The sequence below is a fragment of the Mizuhopecten yessoensis genome, unplaced genomic scaffold, assembly GCF_002113885.1.
Source record: "Mizuhopecten yessoensis strain PY_sf001 unplaced genomic scaffold, ASM211388v2 scaffold8361, whole genome shotgun sequence".
NCBI lineage: Eukaryota > Metazoa > Mollusca > Bivalvia > Pectinida > Pectinidae > Mizuhopecten > Mizuhopecten yessoensis.
Window position 1 is genome coordinate 716,258 of NW_018407509.1, and position 27,137 is coordinate 743,394.

Consider the following 27,137-nt stretch of genomic DNA (forward strand, 5'->3'; position numbering starts at 1 on the left):
TTACCGTTTTTGACAGTGATACGGGGTTCATTAAGAACCTTAGGTAAGTAAAACTCGCTGAATTTAAGTTCTGTATTGACCGTTTTAACTCGAATATCCAGAATATCCAATTTTAAAATTTAAGACAGGTAGCAGTTTAAATTTACTTCATATATTTATGCATAGTTTTCTTCTTAGGAATTGTATAAAACAAACTTTGAAAATTGCATATAATTACATCTTAATTCATTATATTACTCATCATCAAAACTATGTTGAATCGTTAAAAAGTTGAATCGTTAAAACAATAAAAACATACTTAAGCGTAACATAAAAATAATAGTAATACAAAATGCACAGTATCACTGTTCAACAGTCGTTATCTAAACAACTACGCTTTGGTTTTGGACCAGTTTATTTAAAGTAGACAAACAAGAATGCAAAGACAGCATTTCTTAGCTGGGGCAATATGCCTTCCAGCGATAGGGAGAGCGGGGTCCAACATGCTAATTAGCGAGGGGTATATAAGATCGCATCAAGCCTCAGTTCGCCAGTCCTAGGCTCACTAGCAGTACACTCTACGTCACCATGAAGGCTTGTATAATTCTCTTCGTCTTGGGCATTGCGGCCACGTATGTAGCGCCAAGTGCAGCAGACATTGCAGAACTTGAAAACAGGATCCAGGGGTTACAGAAACGTTTAGATGACCTTGTTGCCGGAATAATCCCAGGGGGTAAGTTTTTTTTTACATTTATTTGCTTTCATTTATTATTATTATTATTGTGAAATTGCAGTTTTTCACTTTTTTTTTTTTTTTTTGTTATTTATGTAATCTTTTAGTTGAAATTTTCAAAATATGGACACATGTTAACATTTGGAAAAATTAAGAAGAAAACAGTTTTAAACGAATTACATAGCAAATAAAAAGGTCCCTTTAAAATGGAAAAATAACAGAATAGCATAACCTTGCTTCAATAGGTATACAAAATAATCGTCATTTGTAAAGTCACGTTTTTAAATCAAATAGGCTGTTTGTTGTCTAATATTATCCTATTTGATGCATAGGACATTTCCGTATGTTCAGTATAGTAGAAAGACCAAACAAACCTCATAATACATTGACGATTTATGAAGTAATACTCGTTAGTCAGTACCAAATAAGAGACTAAAAACAGTTAGTTTTATCTTGGTGATTAAACAGTTAATCCTATATTTTCACTAAATATAGTTCATGTATTTTAAAAAATTGTGATTTAATACACTTAATCTTCTGTTAACGAGAAAAGAACAGAATGTTCTTTTAAAAACGTGCTAGATAAGTTCATTTTATTTTAGAGACTAGTCACATTTATTCCTATATTGGAACATTTAACATTAGTGACACTTTTTGGGAGTAAAGTGGCTAAATAATTTTAACATTACATGGTGTTGAGATATATTTTCAAAATATAGAGAATATACAAACTTATAAAAATGTATTGATAATATCATATGGTGAATAATGTATGCTTCGTCTATCCTTGGGCACTACTATAACAATCCGTGTCCGCAGTAAAGTTAGCAGCATACTCATTACAGTAAAACCTCGTTATACTGCCATTATTTGCCAAAAAGAAGATGTTGGCATTATAAAGGAGTTTAAAGATAAATTGAGGGAAAGGTGTAAAGGAATTCTTTATAAAAAGGGACCTTGAAATATGTTTGCGATACGAAATTAAACGAGGGGCATTATATCGAGGTTTTACTGTTAATCATGAAGTAAGTGCGATGCTTCTGTTATGGAGTTATGTATAAAAAAGCACAATCGGACGTCTTACTCTCGGTAGACGAGGTCTCTCGCTCGGTAGTAGACCAATCCTTCACTTTTCTTTTCATGCTATAGACGATGATGAAGCCATAGATACGGCTCACCGAATGAAGAGGAGCGGGGCTTACTACTATGCCGCAGCTAGGGGTCCCCCCGGCCCAGTCGGTATGCCGGGTAAGTTCATTTTTTATTTCTTATTTTGATACACCCAATTTTGTTTCAACAATCAATTTTTTGTGAATAAATATCTTGAGTCCGGTATTTAACTTGAAATTTACAAAATCATAGCTGTCTGAAATTTATACAATACAAAAGCACGATTTAAAGAAATCTAAATGGTCAAGATACTATCTTTATTTTATCGTTTTATTTTACTCTGTTTAAAATGAATCTCAACGTTCAAATGACATCAAGAAAATCGATAAAATCGGTCATACTTAAAGACTCTAAGATTTGTGCATAAGGAGGACTGAATTGCACAAAATATTTATTATTGCTGTTTGTTGATTATTTGTGAAACGTGTCGCCAGAAATGACATCACGCGGTCGCAATTCTCTCGCTGCTTTCGCGAATTGTGTTGATTGAGACTCGCTTTCCGTATGGGTGTGTCTAATAAAAACCCTTCTTGTAGGTAAAAAGGGCAAAACTGGTGCTGACGGTCCCCCTGGACCTCAAGGAGAATCGGGTGAAAACGGAGAAAAGGGAGATGCTGGTGAGCAAGGACTTGTTGGAGCCCCAGGCCGCCCAGGCCCACACGGCCCACAAGGCTTCACAGGAGACCAGGGAGAACCAGGACCTCATGGACCACCCGGCCCACAAGGTGATGTGGGACACACCGGAGCACAGGGAGAGACAGGTTTCCCAGGCATGCCAGGAGCAGTTGGACCAGCTGGTCCCCAAGGAGGCAAGGGAGAGGATGGACCCGCTGGACCACCAGGGCTACCAGGACAGATGGGAGAGAAGGGAGATCAGGGAGCACCAGGACCACAGGGAGAAACCGGCGCTATGGGCCCTGCAGGACCAGAAGGCCCCTCCGGGCCACAGGGTGAGGCAGGCCCTCATGGCCCCCCAGGACCACAAGGATCTCAAGGATACCCAGGACACACAGGCCATAAGGGAGCCAGAGGTGCCCCGGGACCCAGAGGATACACAGGCCAGCCTGCTCAATACTACGTTGCTGCATACAGGGCACCTGCTCCATCTAAAGCTTACAGGGCACCTGCTCCATCTAAAGCTTACAGGGCACCTGCTCCATCTAAAGCTTACAGGGCACCTGCTCCAGTTAAATACCAACCAGCCCCATCTAAAGCTTATCGACAGCAAGCCCCTGCCCCGCAAAAGGGAGGAAACCAGGCAGCCCCGTACAAGGGTTAAATACGAACGTATTTATTAAATAAGACATTTTGAAATTCCAATACATTTCATTCATTTGTTCTATTCCATCGCTTGAAAAATATTTGTCATTTGGTAGTAAATGTTCCTTCTTTGACAATAAAGTGTTCCGACAACAAAGTGTCATAAACGCAACAGAAATACGTTAAGATAAGAAAGAGGGAAACTAATTGTAATTGTTGCTCTGTGACGATAAAAAATAAAATAAAAAAATAAAAAAAAATCCCCTCTTGGAATTATTTGTTTACAACTAATTATGACTAGTTTCCCATTGTCGGAAATTACTGATGTGCTAGAAATAGCCTATCAGGTAAACATTGGAATCTCGTTGATAAAAAAACCCAGATTAATCCGAATTACCACATTATTTCGAGGATTTTATCAGACCCTAAAATGTATCGGGAGTAACGAGATTCTATTGTAGTTTAATTTTACTTAAAGGAATAAAAAAATATAAGGTATATGCATTTCAGCGATAAATATTCTGTGCTTTCTTACAGTAAGCATATATAATGGATTTTCTGCCTTAGTACCATTTCCCTCCGCTAGGCTGCGCTTTCTGATACTTTAAATTTCGAAAGCGAAGCCTGACGGAGAGAAGAATAAAACTACAGCAGACCATAAAGTCTAAAAAAGAGTAGGGGCTTTTCTGAAAAAAATATTCTTAAAATATCTCTCATAAACAACGACGTTGAGAAATGCATATACCTTTACCGCCACAGCTAATAACCGAGGCACGCTATAATACCAACATATGAAGATCGGCGTTCGTACTTGCCTAGTTAGTGTTCTTTTCAAGATATAATCACGAGGTTCTAACAAAATAGATGCGAAAACCAGTCGCTAACTGCATATTTTTAGCTGTTGGTACAAAAATGAAGTTTGTATTAATGAATGCATGCGGATCCAATGCAAACAGTTCAAAATATGGGGGAAGGGGGAGTTATCTTTTTTGAAATAATATTCACCATTTTTAAAACTTCTTCCTTGTTCCTGATTTAGGGATTAAGAAACAAATTCATCTAAAAATAACGTATGCTCTTGATATTTTTATGGAAACAAAAGTGTCAAAGGATACCTGTCTCTCTGCAAGCACAACACTAGATAATCCTGCTGTAGTTTTTTTCAGAGTCATCGCCCTTATGTTTCTTTTTGGATATACATGTAATAGAGCTGAAACAGAGCAGTATCGCTGAAAAGGTTAGAGCGACAGTATACTTTGCCCGGAAATTCTTGATTCGAGTCCTAACCCCGTTGCATTTGTTACTCTCCGAAAACTATATTTGATTCGTTCTGTTCATTTCATCCCCCTTATCGTTTTGAATTAATCTTCAGCAGGATATTGGCGTATTTCAAAAAGGATTTATTAAGGTATTGTAATGCCGTTTAACAAGGTTTTTTTTCAATTCATAGTTACAGTTTTGGGCAGTGGAACAGGGATTCTTTAATTCGGCGAATGGATTTAGGTCTAGTTTTTTTAATTCCATTCCACCAAACATAGCATGCTTTCTTTAAGTTATGAGTGATGGCTGGGGCTGATGGTTAGATTAAACATATTTTGGTTTGCATTGGTTCTGTAACTGGTATACAATAAACATATTGTCACGTTACCCAAATTGACACCTATTTTACAGTTTAAAATGTAGTTCATGATAGAGAGAAAAAGTCTTCTTTTAAAAACACGTTTTTCTGTTGTTAAAACATAAACAATATTAAATTGATTCGTAAAATATATGTTTGAATTTTATATATTCAGAAACCAAGAAAAAATATCTATCAGAATATGAAATAGTTGAATACATTGATAGGCAACGAAAATGTTATCCTTCTTATGTTAATACCTATTAAAATAATAAGTTCAAAAAAGCCCCCTTTTTGAAATGCTTATCGTCATTTATTAATCGTTTAAGCTACAATAAGCATGCAAATTAAGTTGAACTATTTTTGTCAGCAATTGTTTTAAAAAAATCTGTTTTATTTGGATAGAAAGAAAATAAAAATAAAACGTGACACACTACAAATGATACGACTAGTTAATACAATTTAAATATGTATGCAACTTATTTTTGTACTTACTTAATCCTCTTCGTCCTGTATGGGACATAAGGCATCAACAATGCATCTCCATTAGTGTCTGTCGTTGGCAGCGTGTTGTGCCTCGCTCCATGAAAGCCCCATCTCTTTCAATTCCTGTGTTATGATGCGTCTCAATGTTGTCTTTGGACGCCCTTGATTTCATATCTTTTGTAATGGGATTCAATTTGGGTACAGTGACGGGCGAGGTATCGCTACAAACGACGCAAAACGATCTGGTACTTTTCTGCAAAAATATGCGACACCTATCAAGACAAATTAAAAGGCGAGCATGCGGCTGCGAAGAAGACGATTTAACAGTTATCATATCGTGAATTGTACAGGGACGCAAGACTACTCCACGAACGGTAAGAAACCATTGTGGCCGGGAAACGAAGCATACATTGTGAGCACCATAAACTTATATAAACATAGGGGAGTAAGTGATAAAATTACAATTAGTTTGTATGGGTATTTTTCCACTGTATGGTTAAAAGATATGGGTCCTACCATGGTTAAATTTCAGTATTTTCAGAAATTCTATGGGTCAAATCAAAATTCTATGAGTGCAGGATCCATGCCTCGCATGTGGATATCACTGTGAGGAGTTCACTTTCTTTTGTTAATTATTTGCTTACAAATAGGGTACATAAGCAAGTAATTACAATTAAACAGAATCATCGAAAATTCATCGATGTTTTTAATGGCGGTAGTTATCTGTGGCGAAGATTTGACTGTACACTGCATTGTAATTGCATCGTAATTGCAATGTTAACTTATTTTTATATAAAAGGTGGCTGTTATTTCAAATGTCATAATTAGGAAGTGTAGCGTCTATTTCACTTATATCGGTTGATTTTGTTTAATATATTGACATGTAATATATATTATTTCTTTGCGTTTGAAAGGGTTTTTTTTGTTTCACAGTTCCTGAATAAGTATCCCTCAATATATCGTCAAACCTCTTTATAACGCCAACATTTCACTTGACAAATGGTGGCAGTATAACGCAATTTTGCTAAAATTGGTTCAAAATATATGCTTTTTTGATCATGCCGACTTTAAACACAAGTGTTTAATTCTTTGTTAGCACTTTCTTACTTTCAGGTCCAAATTTCAGGTTTTTCTATTTTTAGTTTACTTATAACATAACATAACAAATATAATATAAATGGAATTATATAAGATTTAAAAAGAACAACTAATGCTTTATGAAAAAGTTTGTCCAAACGAAAACATTAAACGATTCTTCTATTCCGTCTTTGCGTATTGCAGAGTTATCTTCTCTTGAGAGGAGGTATTGATTGTTACGTCATTGGTTTGTGTGAGAAAATTACGTCATTTTCTCAAAAATTGATGACGTTACTCTCACATACAAGTGACGTAACAATCAATACCTGCTCCCAAGTGAAGATAACTCTGCAATACGCAAAGACGGAATAACAAAACTATGAACATGAAAAGATATATGATAATTTTTCCATTATACGCTTTAAAGGAATAATGAGTAAATTTCAGCAGCTCTTTTCCAAGGTATATCTGAATGAGTACTGTTCAAGCACTGACCTGTATTCCGATACTATTATATGACTCTATGCAGTATGCATTAGTTACAAACATAGATTTTTGATGATACATTTTCCTTCTTTTTTTTTACCAAACTAATCATTTATTTAAAAGATGTTGAACACTACGAACATTTGAATGGGTTTATGGAGATTTGTTCATCGGTGTTATTTGAACCGCATGAAAGATGCTTAGTTCAGTTGGAAAGATAAATATGCACGAACAAATGTCATTTCTTTTTTCGACCACGATCTCTATTTCTTCTGAAAATACATGACATTCGATCTAATAATATCGCTCTACACATCAGGATATGCGAAACAAACCAACTGTAACAAATTCTACGGTATCTGCATAACGCGTGGTAAAGTTACAGTTACATCAGACCACAAAGTCACTTCCGGGTCGTGGTACACCAATGTAGTGTATAAGGATATTTCAGGTCAGTTACTAAATAGTTTTATTTATGATCTATGATAGGTATGTACAGTTATTTTACATAGTGATTTTTTCTAGTGATTTTTGACGCAGTTTTCAAGTCAGTATTGGCAGCAGGATACAATGAGTTATGAGTCTTTGTGCGATGATATTTTGTGATTTTTGGTATCCCACCACCACCAATACATGCAGTGTAGTGACATTAAAATGAAATTATCTTTCTTAAATGCCAGTCAGTCATGAGGTACTTTCCAGCTCACTGTAGGGATCTACAATAGAAAATAGGAACCAGAGCCTGTGCAAAGTTTTAAAATAGTTTAATATAGTTTTTCCTTTGGTAGTAACATATAGTAGAATTAATTGTGGTCTGAGCCCTGCTTGATACCCCTAAACTCTAATTCGCGGTGGGGATAAAAGCTCTTGGACTATGATGAATGTAATCGTTTAAGCTCATGGTATTGATACGGACTTCATTGACTTAGTTTGAACTCATTATTATGTAACCTTAAAGCTGATACAGACAACAGAACACTCAACTTCCTGCAAATTGTAAAGCATATATAATTTCACTGTGATAAAACGAACCAATAGAGGACTCTACTGACAATACAGAGACTAAAACCTAGGATCAGGTAAAACAGTATGTTGATAAACTAGGGATAACTATAGTCATATAACCTGTCATGTAATTCAACACGAAAGGTATAAAAAGACATCCTTTTTATAGTAAGATTTTGGTAGAGTTGGATTTTGGCAACACCAAGTTTTGGTAAGTATCAATTTTGTAAAAGCGTAACATGGTTAAGTCCGATTTCTGATTTCGATTATGTCAAATTTCCAATAAACTCAGCCACAGTTGGGTATGCCAAGATGTAATTTCAGTTTTACAATCAGATTTAAGATAAACTCAAATCTTGGTTAAATCAGTTTCGAGTAAAGGCAGAAAAGACAATGAAAGAAATTACCCAGTGCAGTCAGGATTATGTTTGCTACAAGTGTTGATCTCACTATTTCAGAGGATGGCAAAACGAGGAAGAAGAGGCACATATATCTTGCAGGACCCCCAGGCCAACCAGGAAGCGTAGGTAAGCCACGCCCGACATCAATCGGACCACGCTCGGCCATTTCTGTGCATGTCACGGAAAAGGAAGATAGGAACCGATTGCCCGAAATTGAGTAGTGCAGTGTTAAATTATTTTGCTTCCGTCAATAGTTATTTACTTTCACAATTCAATATTCGAAGAGATTTGAATTCGTGAAACAAAATGAATTAACTAAATATTAAAAAAAAATAGAATTAAAGATGCTTTGATCGATTGACACTTCAGTTCGTTCTTGACAAAATTCAGATTGGAACACGACTACTTTATGTAGCCAAGCTCAAGTCCGAAATGTTTTTAAAGATACATCAGTACACGTTTACTAAACAAAATTTGAGAAATACGCAAAATAAAAAATTAGCTGAAAATACCTTCACAGATGTTAATATGATGTGCTCAACTTTTCACTGAAGCTTACGGAAATATTTTCAACAGAATATTAAATCTTGAATTATTTTTGAACACACATATTTTAAAATTAACACCTTTTATAATTGATTGGTATATAACCTAAATTTAAAGAATCCGGGTAGCACACTTGAAATGCAATTTTGTCAAACTCGTGCAGTACAAACTGTATCACATGGTTTAGATATGGCACGCCTGGTTTCGGAGGACAAAGGTCAAAATTATTATTGTTACCGGTAATAAGTTTATATGGTTTGGCATATGTTTAAACTTGACATATGAAAACAAAATTTCTGATTCGTAACATGCTAAGCATCCGTTCGTGAGCTTACCCTTTCTTGATATCAATATCCCTTCATCTCCTATGTTACGACTTCAATTTGGTTGTAATCTGCCCAGCAGTTTGCAGGAAATGTAATTTAAAGTAAATCGGCCTATCTCAGTCCCTTTTTAACCAATCTCCTCGTCTTACTTGGCACAATTGTACTGATGTACATTAAGTGGGGAGGTGACAATCAATTCAAATATTTATCTCATAAAGAAAATACAACTGTCTTTCTTGAAACCAATGATAAATGCACATTTCATCTTTTCTTCTATGTAACCGTTTTACTTATTACACTACTTCATCTTCAAACTCAAATTTTCCTTGCGTAATATAGTGTTTTGAAATTGTAGTTTGTTGATACCTTTCGTGTGACCATATTTGGCATCATGTACAGATGCATTTAGCATTGAAAAGTCATATTAACAGTTTCCGATAATCTAATTACACTGCTGAAAATCATTGTAATTGACACTTGTGCCTGTTTAGGAGCCCCTGGACATCCTGGACATACTGGCGCTGCCGGACCTCAGGGGCCTACCGGATACCCAGGCTACAAGGGCGAAAACGGTGACCAAGGAGAGGTGGGCGAGGAAGGAGCACCAGGAGAGCATGGCCCTCAGGGTCCAAAGGGTGATACAGGAGCACCAGGAGAAATTGGTCAAATGGGAGCGCAAGGAGAGAAGGGGGCGACAGGAGAGACAGGTGAACAAGGGCAGCCTGGTGAAGTGGGCCAGTCAGGACCAGCCGGACCCCAGGGACCCATGGGCGAGCCAGGACACTATGGACCACAAGGTCTGTAGCACTGGCTGTTATAACAACTGTGCCTTACACTGTATTACACGAACAATCTTACTTTGACACTTGCAGTCAACACTAATGATTATTGCTCCCCTTAACCCTTTCACCACTGCAGACCTTAATGAACTCATCCAGATCAATGCATGGTAGAGTCTACTTAAGTTACATAGTAGTGAAAGGGTTTAAACTTACCACATTTCATCTCATCCCTGTACTAAGATGCGATTTAAGGTGGAAGGGGGGCAATTGTACAGATTACACACATGGAACAAAAAACGCACGCACTGCATATAACTTACATTGTTTAATCGTTTTCCCTGTGCATTTTCCTGGGAAGAATTTACACAGTTAAAAAATCCTTTTTAACCCACTGTCAATTTCATCCTTCACGTGGATTTTATTTGGTACTAAATACTCTCATTTCTGAAAAAAACCAAGTGGAGAATGATAAATTGTATAAAAAAAACTTTTACGGTATACAGTACTTTATATAGGAAAATTATTTATATATTATATATAGGTGATTATTTTGTATATTATATAAAGGTAATTATTTAAATTTTATATATTATATATAGGTTATTATTTTGTATATTATATATAGGCAGTTATTTATATATTATATATAGGCAGTTGTTTATACATTATATATAGGTAATTATTTTGTATATTATATAAAAATAATTGTTAACATATTATATAAAGGCAACTATTTATGTATTATATTTAGTTAATTATTTTGTATATTATTTACAGATAATTACTTATATATCATATATAGGTATTTTATTTTTATTTTATATATAGGCAATTATTTTGAATATAGGTTAATGGTATGTAACTTTATAATGTTTACTCAATCCAGGATACCCCGGAATGCAGGGAGAAAGAGGACACACTGGAGTTCAAGGATACCCAGGTATGACCGGTGAGGAAGGATCAAGGGGACCACCAGGAAACGTGGGTGAACCAGGACCTCCAGGAGTGCCGGGACCACATGGCCCACAGGGACCCACGGGGGAACCCGGCCTACCCGGACGACAAGGAGTCCAGGGATACGCTGGACCACGTGGAGCAAATGGAGCACCAGGACAAGCATACGCAGTCAGATATAGGAGTGCACAAAGGGCACCTGCTCCATATACAAAGGGAGGTTAATGTCTATAATTAGGAGTAATCCTAAACATGAAGGGTAATCATGTGGTTAAAGAATAAAAATGAGTTTTAAAAATTTTCTAAATTCCATAATTCATGTCTGATAGAATGGTACATTACTTACGGCGATTAGAGGTAGGTAATGTCCGTCCCGTCAGTCTCAGGGGATGGAATAATGAACAATATTCCAATTGTCCGTGATATTCCATCGGATTTATGATAAGTCTGATGTATATGTTTGCATCATTCACATCTCAAACAAAAGCAGCAGTGTCTCTTCATCTTCTCATTTCCATGCAAAAACGATTGTAGTAACTTAGCAGGCAAGAAGGAACAACAGTGTGATTTAACACAAATAAAAATGCCTCAATATAAACAGAAGTCTTTTCTTGTGTTTTTCATATAAACATTTGTTATGGGTTGCTGGTGTGTTTGACCTATTAACAGCTATGTCATTTACTGGTAAGGACGTGCCAGGTTTTGATGGTAGAAGAAAGCCGGAATTCACAGAGAAAATCCAACGACCAACGACCAGTACCTGGGGACTGCCCCACGTAGGTCTCGAACCCCCGACCAAGTGGTGAAGGGCTAGTGATAGCAGAATGTCAGACGCCTTAACCACTTGGCCACCGTGGCCCCTCATATATACATATAGATAAAATCATACAAGAGGCCCATGGGCCTTAACGGTCACCCGAGTCCTACAGTATTTATTTTTGTTGTTGAAATATGTACAAATTTGAGTAAGAAGTAGTTAATTATAACGTTAACTTAAGTTTGTCAGGACCATGAGTTGATCATTCCTAGACTGAGTTTCAGTTAAATCGGTCTATTAGAACTTGTTTTTAAGTTTGAAATAGTTATTTTCAAAATGGCGGCCATGGTAGTCAAATTGTATTTCTGATCGACCCGAAAAATAACAACACTTTGTCAGGACGATAAGTCGATCATTCCTACAAAGTTTCAGTTCAATCGGCCTAGCAGAACTTGACTTTAAGTTTGAAATAGTTTTTTTTCAAAATGGCGGCCGTGGCGGCCATATTGGATTTCTGATCGACCCAAAAAATAACAACACTTTGTCAAGACCATATGTCGATCATTCCTATTAAGTTTCAGTTCAATCGGCCTAGCAGAACTTGACTTTTAAGTTTGAAATAGGTTTTTTTTTCAAAATGGCGGCCGTTAACGGACGACGCACGACGCACGACGCACGACGACGGACGAAGACGGATAACAATAGGCAAAATGAGCTAAAGCTCATGTGACCTAAAAACACTGGACCCTGGCTAAATTTAAGTGCCCAATGGTTAAGGATCTCGGTACCAAAAACCTGGAACTATGCATTGGAAACGGTTTTTTCCAGCATGACTATATCTTTGATAAATCATTTCTGAAAAGAAAACCATACCTTCCGAGACTTTTAATTTAAAAGACAATAAAGATGAAATAAGCAAAATGTTATCAACAACGGTGTTTTCTAGTGAAAAACAAATCAACGGGGCTAGACAAGGATTCGAACCATGAACCTCAAATTGTTATAAATTCAAATTCATTATTTTTGCACATTTATCATTATACAGTAGTTCGAAGGCAAAGAAACATACTGAAATATATACAAAATTACATGGGGCATGTATATCAACTGAGCTGCCTGTTCAACGATAGTGCCCAAGGCCAATTACACTACAGTAAATATCCAAAGTGAAATTAAGAGGAGGTTTCTAGTGTTTTGCCTGCACTGGGACAGAGATCCTTAAGATTTGAGAATTCACAAAGACACAAGCTTGTCGGAAATATGTGACAACTAACTACAAGTACTGTGACTATGTGGACTTCTTATCTTGCATCCATATAAAGTACTGCAAAATGTAAATCATTCAAATTCAAGGTATCTAAAGTACTGTAAAATGTATATCATTCCTAATTAATGGTATATAAAGTACTACTGCAAAATGTAAATCATTCAAATTCAAGGTATCTAAAGCACTGTAAAATGTATATCATTCCTAATTAATGGTATATAAAGTACTACTGCAAAATGTAAATCATTCAAATCCAAGGTATCTAAAGTACTGTAAAATGTGAATCATTTATTATTCAAGTTATCTTAAGTACTGCAAATAGTAAATCATTCATAATTAATGGTATATAAAGTACTACTGCAAAATGTAAATCATTCATAATTCAAGGTAACTAAAGTACTGCAAATTGTATATTCCTAGTTCAAGGTATACATATATTTGCCACAATTTTCAAAGAGAATGATGCACAGGTATCTGGTATATCATGAACATTTATTAAGGGCCTTTCATCTGAAACTATGGATCAAGGGAGTACGTGGCCAGAGACCAGTTTCCTCTGATACTGTAATTTACATTCTGAAATATAGCGATAACAAAACTTCAACAGTTAAAGTTAACAAGTCTGCCTTGTGGCAATTTCCCCCCACTAAACCTGAAAAGGAAAATGCATAACTAAGACCCAATTCTAAGGAGTTTAGATAAGCTTTTTAAAAGATCCCTTCAGTACTTTACGAGATATGACAACAAACTATAACAGTATTTCCTAAATCCAGAATCGTAACTCGGCAGCCGTCTTGTTTTTCCGATCAGTCTCAAAAGTATACATGCATAACCAAGATCAGTCTCAAATCTTATCATCCATAAGCAAGATAAGTCTTAAAATTAAACATTTATAACCAAGAACAGAGAGGTACCTATATATGAAATTTGAGAAACATCTCTCTAGTACGTCTTCAGAAGAATTGTTAAAGGAAGGACAATGGACGAACCAATAGACGAAGGATTATTTGAACAGTTTACAATCTGCTGATGGTGGGTTAAAAACTTGTTAAGCCACCAAACAAAGCAGGGGACTTACTGGTTTTACTTCGTTTCATATTCTTTTTCTTCTTTTCCTGTCGGTAATTTTTGTCCGACCGTTTTCTCAGAAACTATCCGTTGGATTCCAATGAAACTACACACGAGTATTGGGGCATGTATCTAGATGTGCAAGAGACCTTTTCTAACAGCTGCGCATCCAAAATGGCTGCAGCAGCCTCTTCTTTATTAACACATGTATAGATGTACGTCAAGGTGATGCCATTGGCCCCCTTCTATCTCCAATATTGCTTAAACTTGGTATGCAAGTATATTATAGCACTGTCAACTTTACCTCCGACCTGATTTGCATCTTTGCGACTATTGGGGCAGTTTGGAGGACTTCTGAAATGGTCCCCCATTACAATTAGTACTTGTTACTATTGTTGTTATTCGGGACGTTGAAGTGGTTTATAGTAACACAGCGTCCATTCCTTTATAGGGTGGTATCATTTTAACAGTTAAGGTCCTTTAAGGATTACGTATGTGTAATGCATGCCTGTAAGAATTTACACAGAAATTTTCAACCACCGTAAAATTACAATATCGAATTCGATTGCTGACGACAGACTCAATTATAACCGGAACATTGACATTAGTTTTTAACTTTAATATCAACTTACACAATACGTGTTAATTCAAAAACTAAAAGAGTTTTTTCATTTTTCAGTATGCTGAGGCAAAGGTTCAGATTTCGTTTGAGAACTTTTTACTGGATAAACAACAGCATATAAAAACTTTTATTTTTAACCAAACAGATGAAATTCTATATATATACACTATAAAAAATAATTTGACTGCAACACTGTGGAACATTTTTCAAAATGTTCATCTATTGAAAGACTGGCAAAATATTATAAGACCCTAAATGCCTAGGATTGCCGAGGGTTTTGCACCAATTTGAAAATCCGGAGCGTTGAATTTCTCTATCTGGGCATAAAATAGTGTTTTGCTCTCATTCCAATCTCAAAAATTTCCTTTAGAAACAACAAAAGACGTCTCAATTTTCGATTCGCTGGAATGTTCCCCATTTCCTGACGTCACATCATTGCTGTCCTAATGTGATGTCACACACATGAAATGGGGTTTGCGATTGAAATGTCTTACACTTGGCAGTTCTGTCATATATGCACAGGAATGAGAGAATATCACATATCCTGTGTTTAACTGACTAGATTCAATATTAATCTTGACTGTAAGGCATGTCCATGGCATGACGAAGCCAATCCCGCAACCAAGCTTCACAAACTCTTGAGCAATACACATACTGTTAGTGTTTTTTTCGCATGGTTTTAAATTCTGCAGAAACAATAGTACACAAGAAAAAGAGGCCAAAGGGGTCTTTATAGCTTACCTAGTATTTTATTTTCAATTTCAAACCTGCTAATTACCATACAGGTTTATCAAAGGATTACAAGAAGAACAAGTTGCAAGAAGAACTACATGTAAATCTGTTTTGGTGAGTAAGACACAAAGAATATGAATTTCCATGTTATGTCCCTGGGAGGTAGTCCAAGGGTTGGTCTTGACCTCCGGGCCTTCCCCTTCATTTGTACAGGATTCCCCCCCCCCCCCTCTGTTTTCCTTTTTGGACCCTGCCACAGGGGGTTCACATCCCCCCTTTATTCAAACCTGAGGCCCCTTTGTGCAAAGATGCTCTAGAACAAGTTTGGTTAAAATTCCTTCATCGGTACAAAAGGAGTAGGATCTTGGATTGTTTCCTCTATTGGGCCCCACCCTTCTGCCCCGAAGAGGGGCTCACATACCTCAGTTTATATGAAAGCGATTCGTTTTTCTCTAAGCATAATTCATACCACATTTCAATTAAATCCCTTTATTTTATTGGAAGGAGAATTTGGGCCAGGTGAGCTAAAAATTCTAATACAACCCACAGAGAGAAAAGCAAATTAATTCATCCTTATTGAAGCACATTGTGCAATGACCACTAGACCTGAAATCTGCAAAAAAATAGATCATGCAAATGTGACTATTTTAGCGAATCTTCGAAAGTTGGGAACCTGAACAAAGGACTTTTACAGTATCATGTCATGTCCACAAAACACTTTCTCGATAATTGTTGATAATCGGTGAATTTATCATGCCATTGGCCATGTATATCTAGGATGATTCTGCAAAAGGCCTACTTCGTACAATTGCAACTACATTGAAATGATGAAAGAAGTGCAATTTTCCTTGACCCATACATGGTTTCGTATTCAGTCAATAATACTATTTACAGCAGGATACATGATTACTTACGTCAACACATGAAATGGCAAAACAAAAAGAGATCAGTCGTGATAAAATATTTTATTGGTCATTTCGTAGTTAGTGTGCTTGGCTCTGTCCTGCTACCAAAGATTTCAAGAAAGACGCTGACAGAAGTAAGGACAGATTCCATATATACAGCAGACCAATCTGTTCCTACAGACGGACAGGTGTGGATACAGCAGACCAATCTGTTCCTACAGACGGACAGCCTTGAGTATACCCAAAATAAAACATTCGCCTCTATGAGCGTAATACGATAGGAACTGGTATTGCTCCCGATGTAGGAAGAGCTTATTTCCAGATATAAACCTTCTTTAATTCCTTGCCTGCTGCTAGAGGTAACCCCTACTCATACTTCACGAATTTTTGAGGCAAGTTTTTGTAGTACATGTTGGCGGACAATGTTTTCTGGGACTTAATTCTGTCAGACATAAAGATGCAAATGATCATGATGCAAATTTACATTTAAGAAATAGATAACAAATTTTGAATTAAAAACAACAACAAACTTCTGTAATATTACTTACCAGTAATGACTGGAAATAGGGCAAATAACTGCATTGCAAATCAGGCAAAGAGTTAAAATTACCAAGAGTGTAGAATTTATATATATACACATTTTGACGACTCCCAGCATAATTGGTGATCACCAAGATTCTTGATAGATTGCGGTGGATCACATTTTTGTTACATTCTAAAAGTCAGGATCTGTATATAATGGGCCTAGGCTTATCACTAGTAAAACAGTAATAAGAATTTATTAGTGTATTATAAAGGAACTAGTCCAACCCTATTAGCTACCACGTCTTCCTATCGTCCAATGTCCAGTGCTGTCTTTTTAATTAATCCTTGAACACAAATTCAAGATACACCTTAATACAACTTAAGTCTAAGATGTACCACTTTTTATCTCTTCTGTCTAAACTTTTTGTCAGTCCTTTTTCCTCCCTGGAAATCCTTGCCTTTTTTGTTATATCCAGGTTTCCCTTTGGGTTTGTGAACTTTGTCCTTTGACTTGAAATTTTTACTTTTATCGAATTTTGAATCTGTCTTTTTATTCATTTTCTTGTTTCCATCGAATGGTTTATCTGTCCTCATCCTCTTCATTGGTGGTCCCTTTGAATCCGACCTGTTTTTTCGTTTGGCGTTCATGCTGGAGAAAAGTTCTGCAATTATAAAATGTCATACATTGAGGAAATATTTATATAGACATACGTGTATCTCAAACCAATCCATCTGTTATTTAATTTTCAGTCAAAATTACTACAATTTCTTTTTTCTCCGATATTTCATGTCCTACTAAACTTTAAATCATCATTAAACCTACTGAAGTTTGAATCATTCCTTTGACAGTCAAAACTCGTGAACCTATTCTTCGATCTATGACCCACTGACCTCTGAACTAATCAGTTGACCTCATGACCTGACTCTATCCTTTGACCTATTGACCTCTGCATCTCTCCTTTGAACAACTGAACTCCGAACCTATCATTTCATTTAGTCGCCACTGGCTCTTTTATTTGACATTCTGAATTATGAATCTGTCCTTTTACCTGTTGATCGCTAAACTTATCCTTACACTCATTACCCTTTGAATTTATTCTTTGACTGTACCTATCCTCTGACCTACTAATCTCTCAGCCTATTGAACTCTTAATCTTTCCTTTGATCTACTAGCCTCTGAACCAATCCTTTGACTTTCTGACCTTTAAACTTATTCTTTGACTTACTGACCTCTGACCCAATCCTTTGACTTTCTGACCTTTAAACTTATTCTTTGACCTACTGACCTCTGACCCAATCCCAAACATAGTAACACGTATATGTGTATGTTTTATTAGCTAATACGATAGTGAGAAAATAACCAAATCTCTTAGCCGAGGTGATAGTAGGAAAGTATCACCACATCCAAGCTCAAGCTATATGGAGAAAATCCAACCCTCTTCCTAACTCAAGTGATACAACATAGACGGGAAAATATCAGAATTGGTCAAGGACATACGACAGACGGTCAGACTATGGATCATGGACAAGGGTTGATTTGAATAAGATGGTGAGCTAAAAACATCATCCTTCCATCATCCTAACCACTTCTTTCTCCAAAAATGGATGATGTTGGGATATACAGTGATAAAAATTTTCCTCTATTCCGATTCATTGTGAAGGAATATTGAGATTATATATAATGCATACTGCAAAAGCACATATTTTTGTAGGGGTTAAATTTCGTTGTTTTTGTCGTGGGACAAATTCGTTGGGACTATATTTCGTAAAATCAATTTTTTAAAACTGTACTTATTTGCTGGTAAGTCAAAAGTTTAAATTGACAGGCGTGACGACACAGCACAGGTGAATATAGTACAGGTACGATCATCGAGATCTACTCCCTCGATGCGTATCGGTCAAATCCGTCACGCTCTATAGCTTATATACGAAGAGCGATAATGTATACTTTACATAGACGTACATGTACCTTATCAGTAGTTGTCAAAGGTTAAAGCTATTCAAATAACTGCAGCTAATGATGCCCGTGACGATAATTACACTGTGAATCATGACTTGTGTCTAAATGTAAATCCACCATGGATTTGTAATAAAATTAATGGTTTATTTAATATTTTCATTTAGTTTATATTTTGTGTGTTTAAAATTTCGTTGGGATTATAATTATATAAAACCACGAAATAAACAAAAATCAAATCCCAAACGAAATGTTATGCTTATACAGTAATAGACAATGTGATGTCATAATGGTCTGTAAAGTGGACGGTCAGGCCCGACCGTGTACGTACCTGGTTCTGGTTCCTCTCCCACTTCCTGTTTGTAGTACGCCGCATCATCCATCTCCTCTTCACCTGTATAATGTTAAAACACAGATTCTTCATTTTGCCTACATCACATAATGTACAAATCTGATTTAACCCTTTCACCACTGTAAACCATAATGGACTCATCGAAATCAATGCATGGTAGAGTCTACTAAAAGTTAAATAGAGGTGAGAGGATTAAAATTTCTATTATCAACTTTTTTTAAATGTAACACACAAAGCAATCGCCTGAAGGTGGCACCAGTGCTTGAAAATGTTAGCAATGAACAGCTGCATTTGCCTTGTCATTTTTTTTTCCCTTTCATGTTTTACGGTCTATATATCTAAACCACACACAAAGTCTTTATAAGGTTGAACTACAGTATATATATTTATATTAAATGACGCACATTTTTCCTGAATTCTCCTTGGTCAGTTTGTGATATTGACTCGATCGATGTAACCATTTTTAAATACAGCAAGTCAATATTCACTTTATGACGTCATTCCAATAATTGTAAAGTCACCTGCAGTACTTTCTTCCATTCAATTTTCATACATTCCATCTTGTTTAATAATTAAAATTAAAATTTAGCATCTAATATAACAATTGATCACTTGTTCACCTTAACAGAAGTTCATAATTGATAAAGAAAACTCAAAAATGTATTTACACTTTCTGTAATTAGAAATACATCTACATAAAATATATATTGTATTCACTTTGTTGATTTTTTTTTAAATCTACATATCTAACTAAGGCTTGACAAGATTGAATTTTACATGTATATATTTATTTTAAGGTCTAAATTTATTTTGGGAAATTTTCAAACAGAAAGATACATGTTTCACTGACAAGATACAATCAAGCTGAATGTGAAGTTTTTTATTTTGTCCGGGTTCATTTCCAAAAGAAAGATATATATTACTGAGCGTGTTCAGTTTCTCTGTACAGACTGTGGAGATGAAATGCTGGCTGTTTGGAGATGCTTCTAGGGCAAACTACACCGCCACTATCACAATTAAGTCTTACACTTTACAGACACTTGAATCTAGACACGGTTCAGTGAGCGAGGGTCTAAGGTCAGGGGGGGTCAGCTTTGAGATCCAGAGCTAACGGGCCATGTGGCTTTACATTAGTCTGAACAATTTGGAGCTGTAGTTTACGGTGTAGATGAGTCTACCACGTAGTACCTATTCTATCCTACGTCTCACATCCACTGCCAAGTTACGAAGGCAGCGCTCTGTCTGTAGATCAAATAGCAGTGTAATGAAATTAAATCAAATTTACTGGAGAATTAAAAAGACTCCCAGTATTTTCTATGTTTTTTGACTCAATAGACACTTCATCCAAAGACAACTGTAATTTGGGCTTGGTCTCAAAGTTATCAAATCTGACACACATACACGCATATAAAACATACTCTGAGATTTCAAATAACATTTTAACTATTAAACATTTGATTATAGTCAAAGTCATTGGAACAAAACTAGAGGGTATGAGTGCATTTATAAAAAAAAAAAAAAAAATCCACTTCATTTCTAGACAGTTTATTTGGTTTGTTTGTGTTTTACGTCCTATTTACAGCTATGGTCATTTAAGGACATGCCAGGTTTGGGTGATGGAGGAAAGCTGGAATTCCTGGAGAAAAAGCACCGACCTACAGCTTGTACCTGGCGACTGCCCCAATTAGATCTAGAACATTTGACCCAGTGGTGGAGCGCTAGCTATAGCAGAACGACAGGCGCCTTAACCACTTGTCCGCCGCGGCCCCTGTTTTCTATACAGATAGATATTTATAATAACAGCTGCCTATTTACACCATTTATATACCAGGGCCCAACAAAACCAACCAGTAGCCAGGTGCCCAGTACTTAACAAGTCCTATTTAACATATAGGGCTGCAATGATACACAGACGTGATGATAATATACGTATCACGATTATATGGCCATGAGTGATGGTCATGAAAGCCTGGAAAAAAAAGTTTCCAATGCCCTGTTACAAAATTTGACAGGAGAAATAGACATTACTGGTGACTGTACTGTTGCTGCATTTCTTTTTGACTGGGTTGTAAATGTTTCTGATATTTGAACTTAACGGCTTCAACAATGGTACTTTGAAATTAAACTTAAAAGAGTTTCCTATGGTTTTCCATTTTAATAAAGCAGAAAGAATTATACTTATAAGCCTGAATATATCAAAATATTGAAATGTAACAAGGAAAAACTACTATTGTATTTTATTATTCAGGAAAGTTGAATTAATTCTTGGGTTTGTTGAAGTGGGAAAACATATTTTACTTTATTAGCCAGGAATAAGACAATAGGCTTTTGTTTCTTTTTAAGGATCCCTGTACCACTTCCAGCGTGATGAAATAAACAAAATATAAATCAACAAGGCAGGGTATTGCAAGGCAATCCATAGTCCCCCACAGGTAATGATTTCTATATTTAATGAACAGTACACTTATGTCAGGAAGCATAGGTCACAGTGAGGATATAGTGACCTACGTCTTGCACTCCGACATCTCAAGATGTCCTTGTATGCCAAATCTGGTTACTCCAGGTGAAAAAGAATAGAGGAAATGCCGCGGACAAACCTTTTGAAAAGTGAAGGTCAAAGGCCAAGTAATAGGTCATAGTGACCTAATTATTGCACTCTGTCATCCCAAGAGGTCCTTGTACCCTGAATCTGGTTATTCAAGGTGAAAAAGTATAGAAGATATGACCAGGATGAACTTTTTCAAAAGTTAAAAGGTCAAAGGTCAAGTCATAGGTCACTGTGACCTAGTTCTTGCACTCTGCACTACCCCATCCCATGATATTCTTGTACACCAAATCTGGTTACTCCAGGTGAAATAGTATAGAAGATATGCCACAGACAAACATTTTCAATAGTTAAAAGGTCAAAGGTCAAGTCATAGGTCACTGTGACCTAGTTCTTGCACTCCGCCATCCCAAGATGTTCTTGTACACCAAATTTTGATATTCCAGGTAAGCCCTGGACAAACTTTTTTCAAAAGTTAAGGTCAAAGATCAAAGCATAGGTCACAGTGAGGTCATTGTGACCATCTTTTTTCACTCTGCACTCCGCCATCTGAAGATTTCCTTGTACACCAAATCTGGTTACCCCAAGTGAAATAGTATAGAAGATATGTCCCGGACAAACTATTTAGACTGAATATAGTCCACCTGGAATTTGATTTTCAATTTAAAACCTGCTGATTATGTACCATACCAGCTCTTGAAAGGAGTACAAGAAATACAAGTTGCAAGAAGGACTACATGTAAACCTGTTTGGGTAGGTAAAATAGTAAGAGCATTAGTGCATTGTTCATGTCTAGCAATTTTGTAAATGGTACAACCAAAAGAACAAGAAGAAGAACCAGTACTAATACAATATGTCTCCCTTCATTTGAACGGGAGACAATATGCAGGTTGGAATGTAGAAGCCACAAAAATACAACAATATCAAACAAACTGGCATTAAAATGTATCCCACCTTGGGGGTAAGACAGAAAAAATCGCAACACAAGTGGTAAGATTCTCAAATGTCTAGATTACCAAATGTCTAGCCTGAGGCTTTGTCGAGGGCCAGATTGTTTAGAATCTTACCCAGAGGGATTAGACTTTTCTGTCTTAGTCCTAAAGTGAGGAATGATGATTTTTCTCCCACATCAAATACAAGCAATAACTTAATGAAATGCAAACATTGATTTGATAATTTCTGCAAATCTGGGTTATTTTCCGTGATCTGCTATTGTTGACGTGACGCTTGGTTTGTTTGTGTTTTACGTCCTATTAACAGCTATGGTAATTTAAGGACGTGCCAGGTTTTGGTGGTGGAGAGAAGCCTGAGTTCCCGGAGATAAACCACCAACCTACGGCGGCCCCTTATTTTGATGTGACGTTATGCAATTGTTATGACAGGGGATTCCCCCTGTCTTTCCACCTGTCTTTACCCTTGGGTAAGACAGAAATATCATTCGCTGACAGGTAAGTAAGGATTTACAGAATCTTCCCCTACCTTGAGGGTGTGACAAAGAAATCTCCAACCCGAGAATGATGTATTTTTGTTGTCTAACCCTAGGGTTGGAGATTTCTCTGTTACACCCTCAAGGTAGGGGAGGATTATTTTTCTGCCATCCTTTTTTGTCAGTCACAACTCCACCGACAGTAGTCTGCCATGTTTGTAAACAAAAACACATGTGGTGTATGAATATTGTCATTCTCTTTTGATGACGTCACAATTGAATTGAACACGTGTTAAACGGCACGAGGCTATAAGCTGATCTTTCCTGGCGTTTACGGGAGACACGCCTGTGAAGGGTGGGAGAAATCTCTGTCTAATGGGGGAGAAATACTAATCTCAATATGTTTGTCACAGTTTCTTAGCTTACAAGCCAATTCTCTATAAATGGTCAAAAACTGGACTAGTTGTGTTTACAAGACATTTTTAACAGACGAATGGATAGATAAATTGTTAGTGTGGTGTTACAATACGCTCTGATTTCGGTGAGATTATTCAGCGTATCGTGACCTTGAATATAGGTGAACATCATTCATCAAAACACGCATGCTGGCCAAATATCATCATTCTAGACCTCTTTGTTTTTATAAACAAGTTGTTTAAATTATAAAGTTGATGCCAGATAGACGGATGATGGACAGGCGGCCACCGGACACCACATCACGGCATCAGCTCACTTGGCCCTTTGGACCAGGTGAGCTAAAAATGGAAATATATTTGTCTTTGTTTTGTTGTCAGGCTGTTGATAGGACATCCAATAAAAGTTCCACATTTTCCATCAAAAACATGCTATTCTCTATACTGCCATGCCCATACACTACATGTGTTTTGTTATAATTTGTGCTGGTGTCAATAAATTAAAAGGGTGAATATATATAAGGAATGGATTATATTTTTTCAAATTTTAATTGGGCTATAAAAACATTCATCCTTGATACTCCAGAGGTTACACTCACTTTTCCTCTCTGCACCCCTGGAATATGTCATGACAAAATCGAAGGCTCCGTTTGGGCCACCTTGTGGATTATACAAGTAGACTAGTCTGATCCTTTGATGTAAATTAAAAGAATCGCTCGATCAGTAGAATAACAGTAAAATTGCCCCATTTTGAAGTCAGATTCACTCCTCTGTAATCTTTTAAGGACAGTTACCAACCTGGCGATTGGTAAGATCTTTTACCCGAGACCAATCAAATAGCTATCTTCGTGCCTTCAATTTCGCCATGACATATATATATTCCTGATGTGCAGAGAACGTTAGTGAGCGTAACTCCTGGAGCATCAAGGATAAAAAGCAATAAATCGGGTTTCTGGACAACTTTCCACAAGTTACTTGAATGATTAATTGAATATGTCGAGACACCGGTCTATCTAGCTAACATAAGCAACTCTAAAGTGCTTTACAGTACATAGATATACAATTAATACAATTAGCATATACATTAATATTTACATTTGGTGTGGCAAAGCCCTTCTATATTACTACTAAAGTACTGCCAAAAGCAGCTTCATCTTATGAGACTATAACTGAAGTTGGCCTTTGCACCTCCGATCGACTTAACAGTGTCACTACCGAACTTATCGGTATCTTCTGCTTTGATCCCTAACACCAGCTGCCTGTCTCAAGTGTCTGTGAGATCAACAAAAAATTTTACGCCTGGATTTTTCACCAGTTCAACCTTCTCTGGTTGCACGATCAACATCAACAACATGCTGGACTGCAAATATAACTCTGACCTGATTACTGCGGGCTTCCGTTGAGTGCGTGCGCCGGATATAGGTCGCAATAAAATCGGAAAATGTTTTACGATACTTGATTAGTTACAAAATATCATTTGTTACTATTTATGAATCGAGAATATGATATATATATATAAATCAAAAGAATTATTAACGAAAGTTGCGGAGTCTTTTCAATTTTGTATGGGAAATAGCGCATGACGTCAGCTGTTATCTTTGTGCCTTTCTAGATACTGACCTGACCTGACGGTAGTAAGCGGGAAATGTGAAATTTGGAAAAGACATTACTTTTTTTTGCGAATTCTTATTATGGAAATATAAATGTAAGCAATAAACTGCATAGATGTGGCAGACCAACTGGTATAACTGCCACATGTGTCAGTTATACCAGTTGGTCTGCCACATCTATGCAGTTTATTGCTTAAATATATACAATTTTTAGGAATTCGCATGAGCTGCCTTATCAGGCACTAACTAAACTAGTCCTATGCCACCTGGCTATTATCTCCCTATGTGTGTATGCCTGCGTGTGTGCTGGAGATGTGGAGATGTAGTGTGTTCTGTTTGTAGTGGGACCTTGCTTTCAACGGCATCATTTATAGTGCCACCTCACTTGAATGCTACAACACAGATACCACACCTCCACCCCAGACCAATTTATACTCCACCTGGGTTGTTGGGAGTTGTGTAGGCAGGAGAAAAACACTTTCTATGAAATCCATGTGTACGACGACTTCGGGGATCGAACCCCGGCCGCCTGCGTGGAAGGCTGGAGTGTTAAACACTCGGCCTATCTGCCCAGGAATATTGAAAATATAAAATCCATTTTTGCATTGAATGTTATCGTGACAATAACACCTACCTTCATTTTCAGGGTTTTCAGCCTTCTTCATCCCAGCAATACTCTTTCGCTTATGATCCACCTTTGCAGCTTCCTTTTTCTGCACATTTTCATCCTGCACCTTTTTTCTTAATTCTTTTAATTTCCTGCAACATAACAAAAAGAAATATAATTGACCATAAAATATTGTGAATTCTAAAGGATCACTGTCTCACTGCACTGTATTTTTCCTACATACAGTAACCTCCCCTTAGGTTTCGCTTGGATATAACTGTAGCACAGTTTGGCCAGGACACTTCCATTGACCAGGTAGCTCAGTGGGTGGGAGAGCTCCTTAACTATTTCCCCCCTATTTGGCACCACCCCTCTGCCCCCCGGGGGGCCATACCCTCCGTTTATACAAAACAGAGAACCCTTTAGCCAATGATGCTGATGCTCCAGACCGAATTTGGTCAAAATCCTCTGAGCCGTTAAGGACAAGTGGCACTTTAAAGGAAAAAGTTGACCGACGACACTGCGCCAAGGCATAAGCTCACTTGGCCCTTTGGCACTTAAAGCTTCCATCTTTAAGTTCAAGAAAATCAATTAAAACTACCGGAGTTGTGAGAGATACAAGCAAATTTGTAGACCTTATATCACCCACTTTCAGGACATGTTTTAGATGTATGCAAATGTAACCTCATTTATTGTGCTTAAATATGCCTGGACATGTTGAAGATGGTCCCCAGTCTGAGACATGTCAACATGCATGTGCATAAGGAATTTCGTTGAAATTGATACATTAGTAAGGCAGTTATTGCACAGAAACCAATTAGCCAAAATCACAAGATTGTAACCCAGTTGAGTATGTGTAAATATGCTGGATCACATTAATGATCGAACGCCTCCTCAAACATGTTAATATGTATGTGTATACCAAATTCGGTTGAAATTGACCCATTAATAGGGCAGTAATTGACCGGAAACCAATCACATGTTTGTAACTTACATAAGTATGCGTAAATATACAGGGATTGTATTCGCAATCAAAATCAACTTAAAATAATAATAAATCAGATCATTTTTCAGGGCAGTTATTGCACCAAAACTAACATGACAGACGGGCAAGCCCAAATTAATATCCCCCGTTTTCTTTAACAAGAGATCCCAAAGGGATCTTGGCGCCCACCTTTGTACCATCTTCATTAGTTCTTTGTCAGTTCGATCTTTTCTCTTCTTTCCTCTCATCTGTTTGATTGAGTCATATTAACAGTAAAAGCACCTTGAGGTAACTTTTGATCTAAACTTAATACTGATGTGTATGAAAGCCAACCTTCAAAGTGAGTTTGTCATTTCACATATTTACTAGTACAGTACTAAATGTGAAAGAAATAGAATCGATCATTGCAATATGAGAAAGAGCGGTTTAGTTCTTCTTTTAATCCATTTTGTTTTTATGATCAGTCTCAAAATATAACATACACAACAAGGGATCAAGGGGAACCTACATTTAAAATTTGAGAAAGATCCCTCCCGTACTTCC

General features: G+C 36.8%; 2 protein-coding genes across 2 annotated transcripts in view; one reads left to right on the forward strand and one right to left on the reverse strand.

Moving 5' to 3' along the window:
- Positions 1 to 509: 509 nt before the first annotated feature.
- LOC110455713 (collagen alpha-1(I) chain-like) lies at positions 510 to 11,421 on the forward strand. Its single transcript, XM_021506024.1, has 6 exons — positions 510 to 712; positions 1,862 to 1,960; positions 2,419 to 3,156; positions 8,273 to 8,341; positions 9,579 to 9,884; positions 10,756 to 11,421. Exons 1-6 carry the CDS (start codon positions 568 to 570, stop codon positions 11,046 to 11,048), a joined length of 1,650 nt encoding a protein of 549 aa, XP_021361699.1. The 5' UTR covers positions 510 to 567; the 3' UTR covers positions 11,049 to 11,421.
- A 4,798-nt stretch (positions 11,422 to 16,219) lies between these two features.
- LOC110455687 (suppressor of SWI4 1 homolog) overlaps positions 16,220 to 27,137 on the reverse strand; it is an 18,942-nt gene continuing 8,024 nt past the window's right edge. Inside the window, exons 8-10 of the mRNA XM_021505963.1 lie at positions 25,637 to 25,761; positions 18,988 to 19,050; positions 16,220 to 17,361 (exon numbers count right to left, since the gene is read on the reverse strand). Coding sequence (XP_021361638.1) covers positions 17,102 to 17,361; positions 18,988 to 19,050; positions 25,637 to 25,761 — 448 coding nt within the window. The 3' untranslated portion in view covers positions 16,220 to 17,101. The remainder of the gene's footprint in view (positions 17,362 to 18,987; positions 19,051 to 25,636; positions 25,762 to 27,137) is intronic.

Excerpts from the sequence above, each read along its gene's own strand:
- LOC110455713 (XM_021506024.1), top strand. The coding sequence starts at position 568 with ATGAAGGCTTGTATAATTCTCTTCGTCTTGGGCATTGCGGCCACGTAT. Across the intron at positions 1,961-2,418 it reads CGGCCCAGTCGGTATGCCGG|GTAAAAAGGGCAAAACTGGT; the intron begins GTAAGTTCATTT and ends CCCTTCTTGTAG. Across the intron at positions 9,885-10,755 it reads AGGACACTATGGACCACAAG|GATACCCCGGAATGCAGGGA; the intron begins GTCTGTAGCACT and ends TACTCAATCCAG.